Source organism: Gopherus flavomarginatus, chromosome 4 (assembly GCF_025201925.1).
Source record: "Gopherus flavomarginatus isolate rGopFla2 chromosome 4, rGopFla2.mat.asm, whole genome shotgun sequence".
Lineage (NCBI taxonomy): Eukaryota > Metazoa > Chordata > Testudines > Testudinidae > Gopherus > Gopherus flavomarginatus.
The window spans coordinates 203104619-203125883 of NC_066620.1; the positions used below are offsets into that span (position 1 = coordinate 203104619).

General features: G+C 43.6%; 1 protein-coding gene across 4 annotated transcripts in view; it reads left to right on the top strand.

Annotated features, from left to right (window-relative positions):
• Positions 1–21265, top strand: part of CLIC5 (chloride intracellular channel 5) — a 159863-nt gene that overhangs the window by 52710 nt on the left and 85888 nt on the right. The window contains exon 1 of one of the 4 annotated variants that reach the window (XM_050950856.1): positions 12838–13170. The exons of 2 other annotated variants lie outside the window; for them this stretch is intronic. In XM_050950856.1, coding sequence (XP_050806813.1) covers positions 13108–13170 — 63 coding nt within the window. In that variant the 5' untranslated portion in view covers positions 12838–13107. Of the gene's footprint in view, positions 1–12837; positions 13171–18763; positions 18825–21265 lie in introns of those variants that run through there. One more of the 4 variants, XM_050950857.1, reaches the window with a different exon arrangement.

Consider the following 21265-nt stretch of genomic DNA (forward strand, 5'->3'; position numbering starts at 1 on the left):
TGCAGGCATTTGCAGCTTTTCCCTAAAAGAACGTCACTTTTTGAGTTCTTAACTGAAGAAAACCAGTTTGACTAAATACTCCTGACAAAGAAACAAACAACAAAACTCCAAAAGTTTTCAAGGATCCTAATCTAAAAAAATATATATATTTTAAAAGGGTTTATTTGAAAAAATGAATTTTAGTTTAAATTTTTTAGCTTGTAAAATTCTTTTGATGGGTTTGTCCTTCAGCTATGGTGATCAATGTAAGGATAAGATAGATGAAGAATAGTTTTGTTGATTTTCTTTAATGTTTTCAACATTAGCAAACAATTTCACATTTTCTGAGAGCCACAGGGCTGTGATCATCCAGACATAACAATCTGAACACGAGGTTTGTCAAAATTGATCCTTAATGGAATTCCACTGTACAAGAAGCAACAATGTGAATTTTTGCTAAAGGTTTCCTTGTTAAAGGTATTTTATAGCAAAGTCCTAAACTGCACGCATGTGAAAGCAAACTCTACTACTTATAATATAAACTTTATTCTTCTATAAGACAAACTAACTCTGGGCGAAACTCTTATGGGGCCAAATCCTGAAGTCCTTATGTGATACCCACCATCGTGGCCAATAGCTGGGTTTTACTCTTAGACCTCCAGAGCTAAAACCATATGTTTTGACAGCTTGATATAAAGAGTCAGACTCTGTGGTTGGTGGCTGTAACAGAATCTCATCCTTTCTGATTTGGAAAAAGAGGAGAACACGTAACATGGTGACTAGGGGTTTATAGACTTCCACAGGGGTAATTTGTGTAGTGAGTGGCAGTACAGAGGCTTCCCACAGTGCTGGTATTGGACAGCATCATGCCTCAGGGATGGAAAATGCCTCCCAGAGTCACACAGACTGTACAGTTGGTACTACACTCATTGGTGTGATGCATCTTATTCCTCACTGTGCACTGACTAGAGTGTGGGGGTGGGGGCAGAGCCAGAGTCCTGTCTTTTCTTCTCCACATCCTGCCCCCCCCCACATTGGGACACCATGAATCTGTAGGGGAATTGGGAAGGAGCCCCTCCCCTTTGCATATGTGCTGTAATTTTATCTGGCCCTCCTGTGGCACAAACTGATGGGGAAAGCTTTGTGTAAGGATCAGTTTGAATCTGGCCCCATTTTGTAGTCAGTATTTAGTGAGGCAAACTCCCTTTGACTTCCATGAAACCTGAGCAAGGACCCCAGGATTTGACTTTGTGTATTTCCCCTGGATTAAACCATTTTGCTTGAATTCCCTTTTTACTCAGGACTTCATTCCATATGCTTTAAGTTGCTAAGTAAATAGCACAGCAAAGCAAATAACACACAGGGGTATTAGAAATAGCTACAGATGATTGAGAACTGGCCTGGGGGGGGTCTTGTCTTTTCCGGCAGTTCTTTATTTCTTCATGCCCTGAGCATACATGGTGTTCACTAGCTAATAAGGTAATTGCTGGTTAGCTCAATCACTTCTGGGTAGCTAGACAGCTTTGACAACTCTTGGATGAAATTCTGGGCCCGATGACATCAGTAGCAAAACCCACATTGCCTTCAGTGGGAGACAAGATTTCATCCCTTCTATCAGATTCTAATGGAAATGAGATCCAATCTGAAAAATAGTGATGCTATTCTGTACTGAATTTCAGGAGATGTAACCAGGTTATGAATCTTGTAGTCACCCACCCTCACAGGGCAAAATGATATTTAGCTGGGTACAAAGCCTAGGTCAGCACAGCAAAATGCCTTCTTCGCAGAGTTCACTCTAGGTAATTGTCATTCTAGAAGCGAGTGTCACTCTTTATAGAGAGTTTTGTTCTTTTTACTTGGCCTCCCATTCACCTTCTCAAAATGCATCTTTACTGGAAAATGGGGCTTAGATCAGGCCTATGAAAGCTGATAGCATGTTAAAGCTCAGGCACAGAGCACAATAAGTGACAATTCTCTTTCTGGAGTTGTCCTGTTTTATTAATGGGGTCACATGATTGCATACTTCATAAGCCTCAAACTATAATGACCTGGCTTATGAAGACTTCATAGATCTGTATCTAATCTTGGTCTTGTGTGTAACTCAAAGCCTTTGTTACTTCTGACTTGAGAGAAAGCAAAAGGCCAAATTAAAAAAAACTTTCTTTGCAGTAAAATGAGAGTGTGCTAATTATTTAAGTTATTAGATTATCTTTAATACATCTACAAAGGGAAAAATTGATTTTACACCACAAAAAACAACCTTTGTGTGGAATAATAGCATGACATGAGAAAAGGTTCCAACAGGGTATAAGTGATACATCAGTTTTATACAACAACAAACCAGTAAAAATGGCACAAATAGACTATACGGTACCTTTTTATATCTTCCCTCCTATTCAGTGGTTCCTGTAATGTTTATCTGAGTTCAAGCTTTCATGCCCATTCTGAAAGATAACATAGTGTTTACATGAATGAGGGTTCAATCCTCCATGGGGCTGAGCACCACTTGTAAGAAACTAAGTGTCCATCCCCCCGAACTCTAATGAGAGATGAGGGCATTCAGCACCTCTCGGGAGGCACTCAGCATCTCACAGAATCAAGCCGCTAGGGAGAGAGAAACTGATCAACAATAGGCAGTTTATTGCTGCGCTTAGATAATTCTGCTGCTTGGTGTGTTTATATTTTAGTTTACTGCCATTTAATTAAATGTCCCATATCCAAAGGAGGTTGGCTTTTGAGTAACACATGGTTTGCCACGTGTACCTGAAAGGATGTTTATTAGCAGCGATAGATTTGAACTGCCACAAGGCATTTCTTTGTAGTGATTTTATTGTGAGAAGTATCAGAGGGGTAGCCGTGTTAGTCTGGATCTGTAAAAGCAGCAAAGAATCCTGTGGCACCTTATAGACTAACAGATGTTTTGTAGCATGAGCTTTCGTGGGTGAATACCCACTTCTTCTGATGCATGTGGTGGAAATATCCAGGGGCAGGTATATATATGCTAGCAAGCAAGCTAGAGATAACGAGGTCAGTTCAGTCAGGGAGGATGAGGCCCTGTTCTAGTAGTTGAGGTGTGAAAACCAAGAGAGGAGAAACTGGTTCTGTAGTTGGCAAGCCATTCACAGTCTTTGTTCAATCCTGAGCTGATGGTGTCAAATTTGCAGATGAACTGAAGCTCAGCAGTTTCTCTTTGAAGTCTGGTCCTGAAGTTTTTTTGCTGCAGGATGGCCACCTTAATCCCGTGTAGATTGGTCCAGGCTGAGGTTGATGGTGGGGTGGAAGCTGTTGAAATCATGGTGGAATTTTTCCAGAGTCTCCTTCCCATGGGTCCAGATGATGAAGATGTCATCAATGTAGCGTAGGTAGAGAAGGGGCGTGAGTGGACGAGAGCTGAGGAAGTGTTGTTCCAGGTCGGCCATAAAGATATTGGCATATTGTGGGGCCATGCGGGTGCCCATAGCAGTGCCACTGATCTGGAGATATATATTGTCATCAAATTTGAAATGACAACCTCAGCCTGGACCAATCTACACGGGAGGTCCACTTTCTTGACACCACGGTGCAAATAAGTGATGGTCACATTAACACCACCCTATATCGAAAACCTACCGACCGCTATGCCTACCTTCATGCCTCCAGCTTCCATCCCGGACACATCACATGATCCATTGTCTACAGCCAAGCACTGAGGTACAACCGCATCTGCTCTAACCCCTCAGACAGAGACCAACACCTACAAAATCTCCACCAAGCATTCTCAAAACTACAATACCCGCACGAGGAAATAAGGAAACAGATCAACAGAGCCAGATGTGTACCCAGAAGCCTCCTACTGCAAGACAAACCCAAGAAAGAAACCAACAGGACTCCACTGGCCATCACATACAGCCCCCAGCTAAAACCCCTCCAACGCATCATTAAGGATCTACAACCCATCCTGGACAATGATCCCACACTTTCACAGGCCTTGGGTGGCAGGCCAGTCCTTGCCCACAGACAACCTGCCAACCTGAAACATATTCTCACCAGTAACTGCACACCGCATCATAATAACTCTAGCTCAGGAACCAATCCATGCAACAAACCTCGATGCCAGCTCTGCCCACATATCTACACCAGCGACACCATCACAGGACCTAACCAGATCAGCCACACCATCACTGGTTCATTCACCTGCACATCCACCAATGTAATATACGCCATCATATGCCAGCAATGCCCCTCTGCTAAGTACATCGGCCAAACTGGACAGTCTCTACGGAAAAGGATAAATGGACACAAATCAGACATTAGGAATGGCAATATACAAAAACCTGTAGGAGAGCACTTCAACCTCCCTGGCCACACTATAGCAGACCTTAAGGTGGCCATCCTGCAGCAAAAAAACTTCAGGACCAGACTTCAAAGAGAAACTGCTGAGCTTCAGTTCATCTGCAAATTTGACACCATCAGCTCAGGATTGAACAAAGACTGTGAATGGCTTGCCAACTACAGAACCAGTTTCTCCTCTCTTGGTTTTCACACCTCAACTATTAGAACAGGGCCTCATCCTCCCTGATTGAACTGACCTCGTTATCTCTAGCTTGCTTGCTAGCATATATATACCTGCCCCTGGATATTTCCACCACATGCATCTGAAGAAGTGAGTATTCACCCACGAAAGCTCATGCTACAAAACATCTGTTAGTTTATAAAGTGCCACAGGATTCTTTGCTGCTTTTATTGTGAGATGCGTTTCTGATTGTCAGATATTTGGGGATGGATTTTCTCTTGCTGTGGCAGTATCAAAGAGCCATTAGAACCTCAGAGCATCCAGGGGGAGAATTCTCACTTGCATAGGTTTTGCACAAGGCAGCTTATGTTGCCTTATAAAGCCCACCCCACAAGCCCTGTTATAAAGAGTAGGGTCAAGTAGGTGCGTTGCGATAGGAATGGGATGTGACAGTGGTATTCTGGGTGGCAGCTGTGAACAGGCTGCCATAACTTAAGTAGCTTTCTGGTTCAAAGGTGGTTTTTTTAAGGCACTTTAGCCCCCTTTTTCCAGGATGCAAGTTGTGTCCATCTCTTAAAGAGGCTCAGTATGAAATTATTCCATTAGAGGGTGCGGTTGGAGTAAAATGCAATACAGATTGCAAACTGATTGCATATATGCCACTGCAGTCAGATGGAATTGGGGAGCACATTCTACTGATTTGACCAGGGTTGATGGGTCCTTGTTCTAGCTCTGCTGCTGACTGATTGTGTGACCTTGGGCAAGTCATTACATATAACCTGTGTCAATAACCTAGTCCCAGATTTGGACCTTAGCGTCCAAAATATGGGGGTTAGCATGAAAACCTCCAAGCTTAGTTACCAGCTTGGACCTGGTACTGCTGCCACCACCCAAAAAATTAGAGTGTTTTGGGGCACTCTGGTCCCCCCAAAAACCTTCCCTGGGGACCCCAAGACCCAAATCCCTTGAGTCTCACAACAAAGGGAAATAAACCTTTTCCCTTCCCCCCCCCCCCCAGGTGTTCCTGGAGAGATACACAGAAGCAACCTCCGTGAATCTAAACAGAGGGATTCCACCATCCCCGTTCCCAGCCTGGAGAACAGAATTACCGAGAGTCAATCTCTCTTCCTCCCCTCACCCAGAGTGAATGCAAAGTCAGGCTAGTACATCTAACACACACAGGTTTTCCCCTGACTTCTTCCTCCCACCAATTCCCTGGTGAGCTGCAGACCCAATTCCCTGGAGTTTCTCACTAAAGAAAAACTCCAACAGGTCTTAAAAGAAAGCTTTATATAAAAAAGAAAGAAAAATACATACAAATGGTCTCTCTGTATTAAGGTGACAAATACAGGGTCAATTGCTTAAAAGAAATATGAATAAACAGCCTTATTCAAAAGAATACAATTTAAAGCACTCCAGCAACTATAGACATGTAAATACAAAACAAAAAACCAACTTTGTACTCACAACTTGGAAACAGAAGATTAGAAAGCAGGAAATAGAAAAAATCCTTCTCTAGCTGAGAGAGATTCAGGCAGAAGACCCAGAGCAAAAGACACAAACTTCCCTCCACCCAGAGTTGAAAAAACTCCTGTTTCCTGATTGGTCCTTTGGTCAGGTGCTTCAGGTTACTTTTTTAGGTGAAAGAGACATTAACCCTTAGCTATCTGTTTATGACACGCCCCCCAAATTGCAGACAGTGGGGAAGCTTACTGGCGGCGATTTCCTTCTAGAACTTTAAAATAAACAGATTAATACAACACATGCACCTTTACTTATACCACTAAGTATATAACTAACAGACTTTTACATTTTAAGAACACTTTTTAACTACAGGATTTTGGGAAACTTTCACGGGAGAGTGCATCAGCTACTTTGTTAGAAGCTTCTGAGATGTGCTGAATATTAAAATAAAAATTTTGGAGAGCTAAACTTCAACGAAGAAGTTTCTTGTTGTTCCTCTTGGCAGTATGAAGCCACTTTAGTGCAGCATGGTCAGTTTGTAGCTGGAACCGCCGTCCGCAAACATATGGGCGTAGCTTTTTTAGGGCGTACACGACTGACTGGTAACACCGACGGGGCGTCTGTGGACGGCTCAGGAACAGGAATGGGTCTGGAAGCTTGCCTGGTTTGGCTACGTGTAACCATTCCCACTCGCTTGGCCCGCTTTACCTGGTTGGCTAAGTCTTCCCCCAGTAGCATGGGGATAGGATAATTGTCATAGACTGCAAAAGTCCACATTCCTGACCAGCCTTTGTACTGGACAGGCAGTTCAGCTGTAGGCAAGTCTACAGCTTGTGACATGAAGGGGTAAATTGTCACTTTGGCCTTTGGGTTGATGAATTTGGGGTCTACGAAGGATTGGTGGATAGCTGACACTTGTGCCCCCGTGTCTTTCCACGCAGTAACCTTCTTTCCGCCCACTCTCAAATTTTCCCTTTGCTTCAAGGGTATTTGAGAGGCATCTGGGCCTGGGGATCTTGTGGGTGATGGTGGTGTAATGAACTGCACTTGGATGGCATTCTTTGGACAGTTGGCCTTGATATGTCCCAGTTCATTACACTTAAAGCATCTTCCATCTGATGGGTCACTGGGCCGAGGTCAGTTACTGGAGACTGGTGAGGTGGAAGAATAGGGCGTTTGTGGCTTTCCTTGGGTTGTATGTGGGGTCTTTGGCTGTCCTCAGTTGTAGGGTTTATGGTCGGTGTGCCCCCTGGGGTATTCGTTCCCCTTGACAGTAGCTTTATTGCTTTCTGCCACTTCCATCCATTTGGCTTCAATGTCCTCCGCCTCAGCGAGATTTTTGGGTTTTCCATCTTGTATGTATCGGGTGATGTCCTCAGGAACACCATCCAAGAACTGCTTCATTTGTATGAGGAGGTGCAGTTCTTCCAAGGTTTTAACATTGTGTCCTGATATCCAGGCCTCATAATTTTTCCCAACGCAGTAGGCGTGTTTGGGAAATGACTTATCTGGTTTCCACTTTTGGGTTCTGAAGCGCCGACGGGCATGATCTGGGGTTATCCCCATTCTGTATCTGGCCTTGGTTTGAAAAAGTTTATAGTCATTCATTTGCTGCTTAGGCATTTCAGCTGCCACCTCTGCTAAAGGTCCACTGAGCTGTGGCCTTAATTCTACCATATACTGGTCTTCAGGGATGCTGTATCCAAGACAGGCTTTTTCAAAATTTTCCAAGAAGGCCTCGGTGTCATCACCTGCCTTGTAGGTGGGAAATTTTCTGTGATGTGGAACCATAATTGGAGAAGGGTTGTTAGGATTGGCTGGCGCATTCAGCCCAGCTTGCGCTAAGTCCAGTTCATGTTTTCTCTGTTTTTCCTTCTTTTCACTTTCTTTTTGTTGTTTCTCCATTTCTTTTTGTTGTTTTTCCATTTCTCGGCGGTAGGCCACCTCTTCCTCTGCTTGTTTCATTTTGTGGGCCACTTCTTCTTCTTGTAGTTTTCTGTGGTGGGCTGCATTTTTGGCTTCTTCTTGTTTTTGTAGCCTTTCCATCTCTTGTTTGTGAGCTGCCTCATCTCTGGCCATCTGTGTTCTGAGCAGTTCTATCTGTTTTTCCATGGCCTCGAGCTGTACTGCCTCTAGTTTTCGTGACATCTTGTTTCCTTGTGTTGGGGTGCCCTCCGGTGTTTATTGTCTGAACTGCAGGTTCTCTGTTGCCTCCTGGGGTCTGCCTAGCAACAGTGCCTTTTTCTCTTTCTTCCTTTAGCTAATCTTTTCAATGTTAAGTAAACCAGAAAAACCACTTTATTTGCATGTATATAGTGCTGGTATTTGCCTCCTAATGGGAGTTCTATTGTCTGACAAAAGACCCGAAATAGTCTCTTAATGGTTTCTTGCTTAATATGCAAGCCACAACTGCCAGAGAGAGCAGAAAAAAAAATTCTCTCTGGTTCCCTTTAAAACCAAACCCTCTCTGCTAAAAAGCCCATAGCAGAGAAAAGAAAAATATAATATTCCTACTGGGTTCTGGATTCTATCTATCCCACCTCTGCCACCATGTCAATAACCTAGTCCCAGATTTGGACCTTAGCATCCAAAATATGGGGGTTAGCATGAAAACCTCCAAGCTGAGTTACCAGCTTGGACCTGGTACTGCTGCCACCACTCAAAAAATTAGAGTGTTTTGGGGCACTCTGGTCCCCCCAAAAACCTTCCCTGGGGACCCCAAGACCCAAATCCCTTGAGTCTCACAACAAAGGGAAATAAACCTTTTCCCTTCCCCCCCCTCCAGGTGTTCCTGGAGAGATACACAGAAGCAACCTCCGTGAATCTAAACAAAGGGATTCCACCCTCCCCGTTCCCAGCCTGGAGAACAGAATTACCGAGAGTCAGTCTCTCTTCCCCGCCTCACCCAGAGTGAATGCAAAGTCAGGCTAGTACATCTAACACACACAGGTTTTCCCCTGACTTCCTCCCACCAATTCCCTGGTGAGCTGCAGACCCAATTCCCTGGAGTTTCTCACTAAAGAAAAACTCCAACAGGTCTTAAAAGAAAGCTTTATATAAAAAAGAAAGAAAAATACATACAAATGGTCTCTCTGTATTAAGGTGACAAATACAGGGTCAATTGCTTAAAAGAAATATGAATAAACAGCCTTATTCAAAAGAATACAATTTAAAGCACTCCAGCAACTATAGACATGTAAATACAAAACAAAAAACCAACTTTGTACTCACAACTTGGAAACAGAAGATTAGAAAGCAGGAAATAGAAAAAATCCTTCTCTAGCTGAGAGAGATTCAGGCAGAAGACCCAGAGCAAAAGACACAAACTTCCCTCCACCCAGAGTTGAAAAAACTCCTGTTTCCTGATTGGTCCTTTGGTCAGGTGCTTCAGGTTACTTTTTTAGGTGAAAGAGACATTAACCCTTAGCTATCTGTTTATGACAACCTGATTTTCAGAGGTGCTGAGCACTCGCAACGTCCACTGAAGCAAATGGGAGCTGACTGATGCTCAGCATCTTTGCAAATCAGGCTCCAAAGCCAAAGATTTCAGAAGTGTTCACTAACTTTGGTTGACTCCATTTGTGGGTGTCCAGTTGAGTCAACAAAAAGTTAATAAATGTTGGCCTTAGTCTCTCTGTGCCTGTTTTATCATCTGAAAATGGGAAAATAATATTTTCCAAATCCAGAAGAGAGCTCTTAGGCTTCATTTATTGGCAGTCACAAAGTGCTTTCAGATCTCTGGATGAAAGGTGCTATATTACTACAAAAGTTCCCCATACACTTGGAAAGTTAAAATTGAGTTTTGCACTTTGTTATGGAGGAAAAATACAGGACATCCTTCCCAAAATTACATAATTTACTCACTGAATACGGAATTAATTTTCTAGGAATTTGTAAGTAAATCTGCTAATTAGTTTATGACTTAAAACAGACCTTTTATAAGAAATTTAACATGTTATTTTTGTTCCAAGTTATCTTAATAGTGCAGATCCATCAAACTTCCGATATAGTTAAAATGCATTGGAATCTTGTGTATTGGCTACATTCGAAGATTTTTTTCCTTTTTCTTTTTAGGCTTGATGGTCATTCTTACCCCTTATTCTTCACAACTGAAAGTGTTTTCCTCCTCAGGGGCTGAGGAATAATATTCTATTACAGAGAATTGCACAAAGACCCACTCTCTTTCAAAATGGCTAGCATTTCCTATCGTTGTCAATAGGAGTGAAGCTAAAAGTGCCCACAGTTAAGATTCCCTTCTTTCAAAAGTGGCCACTGTCACGCTGTCTGGAGTACATGGGTGCCCACCTCAGGGCAAACTGTGAAGAAGCAGAGCACAAACCCCAAACTGGGTGTGTATTCTATAATTAGATTTCACCAGCCAAGCAACTAGTGTGAACTCCACAAGCACTATAACAGCCTTACCATGTAGTCACAGATGGTCCCCTCTGTGACAGATGGTCTCTTGTATAAAAAAATCACAACAATATTCAGGTTACTCCCAGTCCCCAAGGACCAGTCATTTACTTCAGGCCAATTGCATCCCCAGATCTCTCACCAAAGACAATGCTTGTAGCCAATCCTATAGTAAAACTAAATATTTATTAACCAGAAAAGAAATGAGTTATTTTACACGATTAAAGCAGGTAACATACACTCTCAAATGAATTACAGGCTTAGATTCCAAAAGATAATAGAAACTTCTAGAATAAGAAACACCATATGTCCTCTAGGGCTAACCCAGGCAAAACAGCTGGACCTATTTTGCTTATGCTTAATTATTCTCGCCCCTTTAGAGTTCAAGCAGCAAACAGAAGCAAGTTTCTCCTTCTCAGGGATTTTTATTCCCTTCTCCCCAGAGCCCAAGCTGATGGGATGATTTCGTGGGCAAGGAGTTCAATTAACAAAGTCTTTGTTCTTTTGATGTCTCACAGTGGCTCATTTGGTTTCAAAGGCCTTCTCATTGGGCAGGACCTAACATCATTTGTAGGAAGCCAACATTTGCATTAGAGAAGATTTCTTTCCTGTTTGATGAGTTATATAGTTATAGAGAAAAAAGAACGAGGAGTACTTGTGGCACCTCAGAGACTAACGAATTTATGCTTTATAACATGGGGTACAGATAAGTTAGACTAATATATACTGCATCCTACAAGCTATTCACAATATCTAAACACCAAACTCATTCTTACATCTCTAATATCTGTCTTGACAATACTACCATACAGGCAAGGCAGACTGGTTTTCCGCTATGCATTTGTCAGTGTTCAGTGAGGCCTGGAGCCTTGGGATGAGCTGGCACCTGGTCTGCCAGCATCACAGCTACCATTTCCTGTTTTCAATAGCCATTTCATTAAGGGGAAAATTAAATCAATATTTGAAGTACTTAGGGAGGCAAATTTTGCAGCAGAAGTAACAGGTTATAATTGTGTATATGAGAATATATTATTTATGGATGCACTTTACAAAACAGTAATTTTAATCTATAATTATATTGTTGTCATACTGCAATTATAGTATAATTATGCTGTGATTATGCTTTTTGATGCACGTAATTACAATTAGTTCATGCAGCTGAAAATTTGATCACGTCTGAAAATAATTGCAATGTAAAAGTTATGTAGCTAATGCATGTGGATCCTCCTACCCACCCAAGCAGTATAAATTTGAATGCACTGGGGCAATAATATGTAATTCTGTTAGAGTTAACACCCAGAGATCACTGGAAGGAGTTAAAAATTATCATGAACCCACATCACCAGGAACACCTTCATAAAAGATGTCAGAAGAGTAGCTGAAAAGGCAGATACATATTAGAAATGGAAAGTGAAATTGTTTTTTGTCAATCTGTTAATGTGAATGCTCTGAGATGGCTAGGCTTGCTGTTAGGACTTGCCAACAGTTAACTGAATGCAAGAGATCTGCTGCTATCTTAGCATCACAGCAGCAAAGACAGAGAGGACTGCAGTGGTACAGAAGCCTTCTCTTTTGAGGGTGTGAACCCTGCAGGCATGAATTGTTTGAGACATTGGGCCTGAGGGTAGTATTTTAAACTTTCTGTTTGATTTCCTTGTTGTAATGCATCCTATATTGTCATTAAAAAAAATCAAATGGAATAAATGGATGCAAGAACTGGGAGCATGATAGAGATGTTCAAAGGAATAAAACTTGGAAGGAAGAAAGAAGGAAGGAAAGACAACTGTTCATTGCAAATGCCTGATTCAGCCCTGGCAGAAGGAACTCCCACTGAAGTCAGTGTTTGTTACTTGTAGGCTGAATAGACATGCTCAGCAGGGCTCACTATTCTACTTAACCATGTTCCCTCTGTTCTGCTTTTCACTCCTAGCAAGTGCTGCAGCACTATCGGAGTCTCACTCCCCCAGCCACACTCTTTAGTGTCTGATTCTCCACCACTCTGCACCTTACACAGTCATTTACAGCTGTACAAAGCGAGTGTAAAACACTACTACTCTGATTGCATAGCAATGTATGCTCACTCTGAGCAGTTGTACAATGGCTACACAAGGCATAAAGCAGTACAGAATCAGGCCATTTTCTCTTACCCTTTTCAGCACTGAAAATACTAGGAATTTCAAAGAGGTCAGAAGCTCAATTCGGATGAGGAGCAAAAGACTCTCACTTTTTCATTGTAAAACAATGAAATCAGTCTGCTGTGAAGCTTTCCTGTTCTCCTCCTTTCACTGATGATTTCAGCTAGGGGATGAGAGATAGAGAAACTGAGACACAAAAAGAGAGATGCTTAAGAGAAGAATGAAACACTTTGCTGGAAGGCTCAGACAAGGGTCTAGGTACCAGCAGCTGTCTCCTCCCCTGTGAGTTAGCCCCACCCTTTCTCCTGCTCTGGGCTATTTTGGGCTGGCAGCGTGAACTGCAGCTCTGACAGATGAGGATACTACACCACAACACAGCACAGCAGCACTTGTTGCTCCAAAGAACTGTTATAACAGTGGCTCTCTGCCAGCTTTATTTAGTTTTTTTAATGCAGAAACTTGTTTTCTTCACCTGGGGGACGTTCCAACCATAGAAAAGAGATGTTTTAGAAGCTTTGTGGGAGCTGTTCCTGGGAGGAAACCTAGCTGCTGTTAACTGAAACCTTCTCTTGCCTTGTAGTAGAAAGAGAACAGCCACTGGCTTTGTGTGTGGGGGGGTTAAAAATGACAGACACTGTTCCTGCTAATGAGGAAGGAAAAGACCCTGACATTGAACTCTTCGTGAAGGTAAGTCACAGCCGGAGCTGTATACCTGTCTTACTCTCGTACCAACTGGGCTTTTATTTAATACACCAAACTTTCTGGGGCACAGAGCAGAAATGACACTTTGACAGTCCGCTGTTTTCCTGCATATGGTTTCAGAGGGCTGCTCTTTCTCTCCCCTAACATTAGGAGCAGCAAGGTCTAGCATTGTGTGGTGACAATCTGCATTTCTTTTATTTCATTGTTTGCTTTCTCCTTGTAGAGGCTGCAGTTTGTAAGCCCGCTGCCTACATCATGCCAATCCCTCGCTTTTTGGGTGCCAGGTTTGCCACTAAGAATGTGCTTTCCTTGCCCATTTGTATGGCAGGTAGGGGGAGAAGAATGAAGACCTCAGGGGTGGCCTGATGCTGCACCAAACAAGGGTCTGACAAGTCTGAAGTCCTCAAAGACGTCTCCTAAAACAAGGGGGGTGTGAGGGGTGGGGTCAGTTAAACTGATACTCTCAATTTTTATCTACAACTTGCTGGCTAGCTGCCCTTTGGCAACACAAAAGTGAAAAACAAACGGTTAGATTCTGCTCTCGTTTACATAGATGTCATTCCAGAGTAGTCCCGTTAATTTAATCACTCTGGATTTATATCAGTGTATCTGGCCCAATGGCGCATAAGGAAATGCATGTATGTACAGTATAATAGGGTTTCAAAATATTAATGTAATTGGGAAGGGTATGGATCCTGATCCTGCACCACTGAGGTCAATGTGCGTTTTGCCATCGATCTGAATGGACACTGGTTCAAGCCCATAGTGCATACAACTTCATTAATAGCAAACTTCATGCAAAATGTATTCCAGTGCAGAACTCAGATTTGTTGACATTCAAGGCATGCTGCAAAGTCTGTCTGTTCACCTAGGGGAAAGACATTGTGCCCATGTAAAGCCCAAGTATTTGGGCTCCAGGAAGCTGAACCAGTTTCCTTTTAAAGTCAAAGATTGCCATTGATTTTAGTATGAGTTGGATCTGGCCTTGTGTGGAGCAATGGGGGAAGTGAAATCCACCCGCACCAGCCCAGGGCCAGGGTACAGAACTGCAGTGCACTCTATGACTGCCATTCCAACCTATAAGCTGGAATAGCAGTCACATCCACAATGCATGATCTGCAACGCCTTCTCTTATCTGCCTTTGCCCTGCCTCAGGTGTGGCCTCTCATGCAGAGCCAAGGTGGAGAGTTCTTCCAAGGCAGGTAGAGCGCACTTGGTCATTCATCCAGCAAAGTCCTCAATTCAGGGCTTAGGAGGTGTCGGAAAGCCTTGCAGTGGCCTTTGCTCCCTGGTATACTTCATCCCCAGGCTTTTTGTCTTGGGGTGGGGGGTAGATTGGTGGAGATGGTTGCAGGTTGGGAAATGTGTTAGTGCTTTTGTTGGCACTGTGTCACCCTCCATGTATTCTGGAATGTGTGATTGATTGTTCACTGTGCCTAGAATGTTGTACTGCGGCTGGGAGTGGATTTGAGGTGTATCTTCTGGCTGGGATCAGTTGTTGGATGGGGAACTTTTTCTCCTTTTAGTTTAACAGATTCATAGCCTAAAATCCTGACTCCATTGAAGTGAATGACAAAACTCCCACTGACTTCACCGTGGCTAGGATGTCACCCATAGATTATTTTTAAGTCCAGAAAGAACCATTATGGTAATTTAGTCAGACCTGCGTAAACAGGGCAGAGAATTTAACCCAGTGAATCCTGCAGGAAGCCCATTACATGTGATTGAACTAGAGCAAAAGCATTGTGTATCTCAGATTCCTCACATTTAATACCTTCCTATAGCCCCTTCCATTTGGGATGAGAAATAGCTGGCATTTTTAATTGGAATTTTTAATGGATGTGAAAGAGGCGTTCAGGTTTTGGAAAGATTATTTTTATTTTATAAAAGTCCAAATAAATGAAGTAAAAAAAACCCTAAAACAAAATAATTGTGCTTTAGAGTTCAGTATAACAGCTGCACAGTTCAAAAATAACTAGGAGAATGTCAAATTAAGAGATGTTTGCAGGTGCAATTAAAGGGACAGAGATTTCAGGAGGAGAGAGAGATAGGAAGGCTGATCCCGGTGGCACAAGCTGCAGAGGAGAAGGCTCTTGCCAACCATGGCAAGGCTCTGTAGAGGGATGGAAAGATGGCAGGTTCTAGATGAGCAAAAGGCATGGAGGGGAGAGAATCTAGATATACTGGAGCAAGCTTGCAGAGAGCTTTGAAAACAAGGGGTGAAATCCTGGCTGTTGAAAACTGCAGTGGAGCTTTTGATGGAGCCAATATATCATTAGGGAATTTTCACCTGGATCCTGGAAACTACATGGAGCCAGAGGTGTTGTGTGAAGATGGAGAGTGGTGGGGTATGCTTGGGAAGGCATCTGGGGTACATTTAAAGAAGGGCAAAGTCTTTAAACTGAAACGAATACAAGGGAGTTATATTGCATCTACCACGCAGTCCATAATATAGTGGCTCTCAAACTTTTGAACTGGTGACCAGTTTCACGTAGCAAGCCTCAGAGTGTGACCCCCCTCAAATAAATTAAAAACACATTTTATATATTTAACACCATTATAAATGCTGGAGGCAAAGCAGGGTTTGGGGTGGAGGTTGACAGCTAGCGACCCCCCCATGTAATAGCCTCATGACCTCTTGGGGGGTCCTGACCCCCCAGTTTGAGAACCCTTGCCATAATACATATCAAACTTTTGGCTATGGAGAAAGCTGCATGTTTGCTGAACTTTTTTTCTGTTAGTACACTGTGATGAAAGTGCTGGAAATAGTGGAAAGGAAAGTAGATAGATGTGTAGATAAATGGTCTTGATGCTTTCCAGCAGCAATCCCTAGAAACTTGTCTGGAAAGGTATTAAGGAAGTCTGCCAGAGGAGAGGCTAGCTATGCGGCAGGGAGAGAGGCTGGTGCTGCTAGCTTTAAGAAAATCAACAGCAGCAGGTAGAACTTACTTAGCCTGGCATGCTGTGACTCACTTTAATTTGAGTTCTTTGTGTGGTGGAAAAACAAAGTAATTTTACATAAATGATACCCTGATGGAGAGTATATTTAGATTTTCCTGTGAGCCTTGCCTGTTTCATTTAATACAGTGTCCAAAGCAAACTCCTGCTACTCAAAAAGTAGGTCTAAAATGTAGATTAGGTAAAAATCTGATGTGGATAGAAGATCAATAAAAAATATTTCCATGATTTCCTTTTAATCACAGTACAAATGGGTGTTTGTTTGGATTTAGACATTTCTCCCTTTGCACAATGGGACTAGTGCATGGAAAAACAGAAAATGAAACCGGCTAGAAATAAAATGTAAAATTACAACCCAAAGCAAACTACATCGAAACAAACTAGAATAAAAAATGCAACTAAGTCGTCTAATTGCATTGCTCAAGTGGAGTGCACTTCAGAAATGAAATACATAGCACAAATGGCCCAAAGTGCATTTTATTTAAAAAATTCTTCCTGCTTTAATAATTTAAGATATCGTTGTGAACACAGGCAAGCGTTCAAGATGCTGTGACGATGACTATGTTATCCCTGAATGAACTGGCCAGAAAGAGCCAGACTGGCACTTTCATGGGTCTACAGGATGGAAAGGGCACAAGGTGTCTTCCCTCCTTCTTGCCCACCCTGCTAAAGGCCCAGGAACAGCCACAGTCTCTGCACTCGGGGAGCATGCAATTACATACTACAGTGCACTACATACCCCTGTGGACAGAAATCACCCCAACGGGGGGCAGGGAGGAGTAGGGTGGTGCGTTCTCATTTAGTGCTTTCCCAGGCGTAGCTTAGAGAACTATCACTTCAAACTGTCCCTGACGCCCGGCTCTGGCTAAATGCCACAATCTAGGCCTAAGGGGAGACATGAATGAAGAGAGATGCTCTTGATATCAACAATCCCTCTCCACCATCAAGCCTTCCATGTTCCTGGGGTTAGAGATGAAGTCACTATGATGAAAGAACTGATTTTATTTCTAGGGGTTACTAAAAAGAGTGAGAAAATTATGATTTTACAAACTAGGGGAAACAACTTGGCAATATCCTTTTAACACCTTTTGACAACTGTTGTTCCATAACAGGTTGGATTCATATGTAAGGGGACTGTTATCCCCTTACTAACATTCAGTGGGGGGTGTTTTGGTTGGCTAGCTCCCAGCACTAAAAGGGAAAGGGTCGATGGGAAAACAGGACCCTGAGACTGACAGTCCCCAGGGGAATGGGGAGAGGCCAACAGTCTAGGTCAGCCTTATTAACGGGACGGGCAGGCTAATCAAGGAGTCAGGAGGCCAGGGTGGGGGAAAGGGGTCCCATCCTCCCTGTGAGCTGGATTGCCTGGGTCAGTGTCATAAACAGATAGTTAAGGGTTAATAGAACAGGAGTACTTCATGTCTCTTTTGCCTGTAAAGGGTTAACAAGATCAGTGAGCCTGGCTGTCACCTGACCAGAGGACCAATCAGGGGACAGGATACTTTCAAATCTTGAGGGAGGCAAGTTTGTGGGTGTGCTGTTAGATTTTGGTTGCTGTTCACTCTGGGGGCTCAGAGGGACCAGACGTGCAACCAGGTTTCTCTCCAATCTCTCCGATACAGGCTCTTATAAGTTCAGACTAGTGAGTACTAGGTAGATAAGGCGAGTTAGGCTTATGGTTGTTTTCTTTATTTGCAAATGTGTATTTGGCTGGAAGGATTTTAATACTTAGGCTGGGAGAGTATTCCCAGTGTCTATAGCTGAAAGACCCTGTACCTATTCCATTTTAAATGTACAAAGATAATTTTTACTGTTTTTTCTTTCTTTTATTAAAAGCTTGTCTTGTTTAAGACCCTGATTGTTTTTTTATTCTGGTGTGAGATCCCAGGGGACTGGGTCTGGATCCACCAGGGAATTGGTGGGGAGAAAGGAGGGAAGGGAGAGAGAAAGGTTAATTTTCTCTCTGTGATAGGATTACTTTCTCTCTCAGGGAGAGTCTGGGAGGGGGAGAGAGAAGGAGGGGGGAAGGTGAATTTTCCTCTCTGTTTTAAGATTCAAGGAGTTTGAATCACAGTGATCTTCCAGGGTGACCCAGGGAGGGGAAGCCTGAGAGAGGCAACAGTGAGGGAAAGGGTTTATTTTCCTTGTGGTAAGATCCAGAGGGACTGGGTCTTGGGGGTCTCCAGGCAAGGTTTTGGGGGGACCAGAGTGTACCAGGCACTGGAATTCCTGGTTGGTGGCAGCGCTACAAGTACTAAGCTGGTCAGTGAGCTTAGAGGAATTCATGCTGGTACCCCATCTTTTGGACGCTAAGGTTCAGAGTGGGGAATTATACCATGACAGTCAGACAGAGTGGGGCCGAGCTAAGGAGAGAGCAGGAGCCCAAGCTGAGATGGGGAGCAGAACTGCAGCCCTAAAGCCAGAGTACAGACCAGAAAAAGCAGACCTGCTCTGGGAGCAGAGCTGCAGCAACCAGAGCCAGAGGGGCCAGACAAGCAGCCCAGGAAGCAGGTCAGAGCTGGGAGCAGAGTTACAGAAGCAGCTGCAGAGCAGACCTGCCCTGGGAGCAGAGCTGTAGCAACCGGAGCCAGAGGGGCAAGAGAAGCAGCCCAGGGAGCTGGAGGCAGAGCAGCAGCAGTAGCTGTGCTGAGGCAGAGTGGAGCAGTCTGGAGCCAAGAATGGTGAGCAGCTGGGGAGAGCGGGGGTGGGAGGGAGGGACGGACGGACCCTGGGCAGGGGGCCCAACACAGGGAGGTGCCTCAGGCAAGAGGCTCTGCAGGCCAGACTTGGGGGGGATCGTAACCTTGACAGGGCGGGGGCGATGCTGGGAAGAAGGGTCCTGCCACCTAGAGCCTAAGAGAGTGTGGCCACTGCCAGAGCAAGTGTCCAACCCACAGCATCCCTGCAGCACAGCCAGAGCCTGTGAAGGAGGCCTAGGACCTACAAGGAACAGACTGTGAACTGCCCTGATGTCCAGAGACACTGTAATGTTCCCTGCCACAGAGCGGGGTGATGTGTTTCCTTTAACCTTTCCCATTTTTCCTTATTCCTTTTTAAACTATTTGTCAGTTACATAAACTGTATTGCTTTAAATTGTATGTAATGATCAGTGGGTCAGGAAAGCATCCAGTGCAGAGAGAGTACCCCGGAGTGGGGACACCTTGACCCCGACCTAGGTGACCACAGAAAGGTTGAGGGTTAAGCCCCCTAGGAATCCTGGGCCCAGCCTTGTTGGGGTTACAAGGACTCTGCCAGACAGAAGAGTGCAAGGGGAGTCCTCGAGGGTAAAGGAAGTGGGAGCGAGGACTCAGATCCTTCTGCTAGCCCGTTTCACCGAGGTAGTGCAGAAGCCAGCAAAGTTCCCCACAACAGTGGGACCATTCCCCCGCTTACACGTAGATTGCCATCAAACAATATTTTGCTAACAGTAGAGATCAGAATCAGATCTGGAAAAACAAACTACAACAGTTATTTCTGTCTTTTAAGAAGCACTGGATATTTTATAGTCAATTATGAACCCAGATTCTTGCTATTGTACATACTTGTTTTTATGGTTTTAGGCACTTCTTGAAAAGCCAGATAGAGGTACTTTGTAACTCAAAAAAGGAACAGAGCTGAAGGAGAATAATGAGAACAAATCATATAAATTAGGGAATATACATTGGTTCACCCTCTCCAGTGTTGTCTGCTAAATTGCATTAGATCCCCCATCATGCATTTTGCAGAATCCTGCAGGTTTTCAAGGGAAAGATATAAATGTTTTGCAGAGCAGATTCACAACAGGTTTGTTGAGTGCCGAGCACCGTGGGGTGCTGGCCCACAACTAGGGCGCCTAGGCACTGTAATGCAAATAATAAATTATAGCACGTGCAACTCCACACCATTTTCAGACAATGCCACTGGAAGCTGGCTTGGGTGGGGATAACATTAAGGGCTTAGCAATTCCTTGTATGCATGGACATAATCCCCTAAATGCTCAAAGCTTTTGACTGCCATTAAAGACAATGGGGGTTGCATGGTGCACAGTTCTTCCCTGCGCTCCTCCTTGGGTTGGGACAGTTATACACCATCCCCAGAGCAAGTTAGTGTCCAAGTGGCCCAATTGGGTCTATCCATTTTGTAGTTTAGTCACAGTGGTGGCGCTAAAATCAGCAGGTCTGAATGATGCATCAGTTGTGCAGGGTTACCTATAGCCCAGATTGCAGCCTAAATACCATAAAAATAGTTTTACAAGACTCTGTTTAAACAATAATGAGACAAATCGATGAAACCTGGGACTCTGGGCCCAATACAGATCACCAGCGCAAGTCAAGAGTAACTCCATGAAAGTCAATGGAGTTTACGCAAGTGTAAAATAGTGTGAGTGACAGGAGAATCAGGCTTCCTAAATTTGGATTTATCTACATGGCTCTGCAGTCCGGATTATATTAACACCAGCTAGGTGCCTTTTAGCTACAACTAGCAGGGTCTACATGGGGCAGTTGGAGCATTGTGCATTAAAGTGCTCTACAGTTCCCACCCCTATAGTTCAGACCGTGGGGCTGTGTAGACAAGCCCTTAAAGTCACATTGTTTAAACAAACCATTCCACCAGTGCATGAGAAATTAACTTGAGAGCCTTCATTAAAGATAATGGAAGTCTGCAGCTAGTTCCCTGAGCCTTGAGCTAAGTATTTATAGTAAAGTAACTAAGGTGTATGAGGCAGGGAGAATATATCAATCTTGACATTCATTAATCTGCTATGATCTTATGCTGTTATTAAAACATATTTCTTAGTATCTAATTTCATGTTATAAAATTAAAGGTAATTTATTTTTGTACTAAAGAAAATGTATACTTTCAGGTAGTTTGTATGTTTGCAAAATATGCACATAATTAGTGCATCTGTCTATCTAGTTGCCTCTTTTCCAAATGATTGCAGATTTGGGGGCATTGCAGGTTGCTTTCCTGTTTGAGAAGAAACCAGTGATGCAGAGTCCGAGTGTTTTCTTAGTGTAATTTGTTTGTTTACACTATATACTGTAGTCATTGAACAGAGGTAATCATGGAAAATGTGCAGGCATGCCTGAGAAACCTCTCTTTCAGCCTCTCAGTTCAGGCCCCAGTGCCCAGTCCTCAGGGA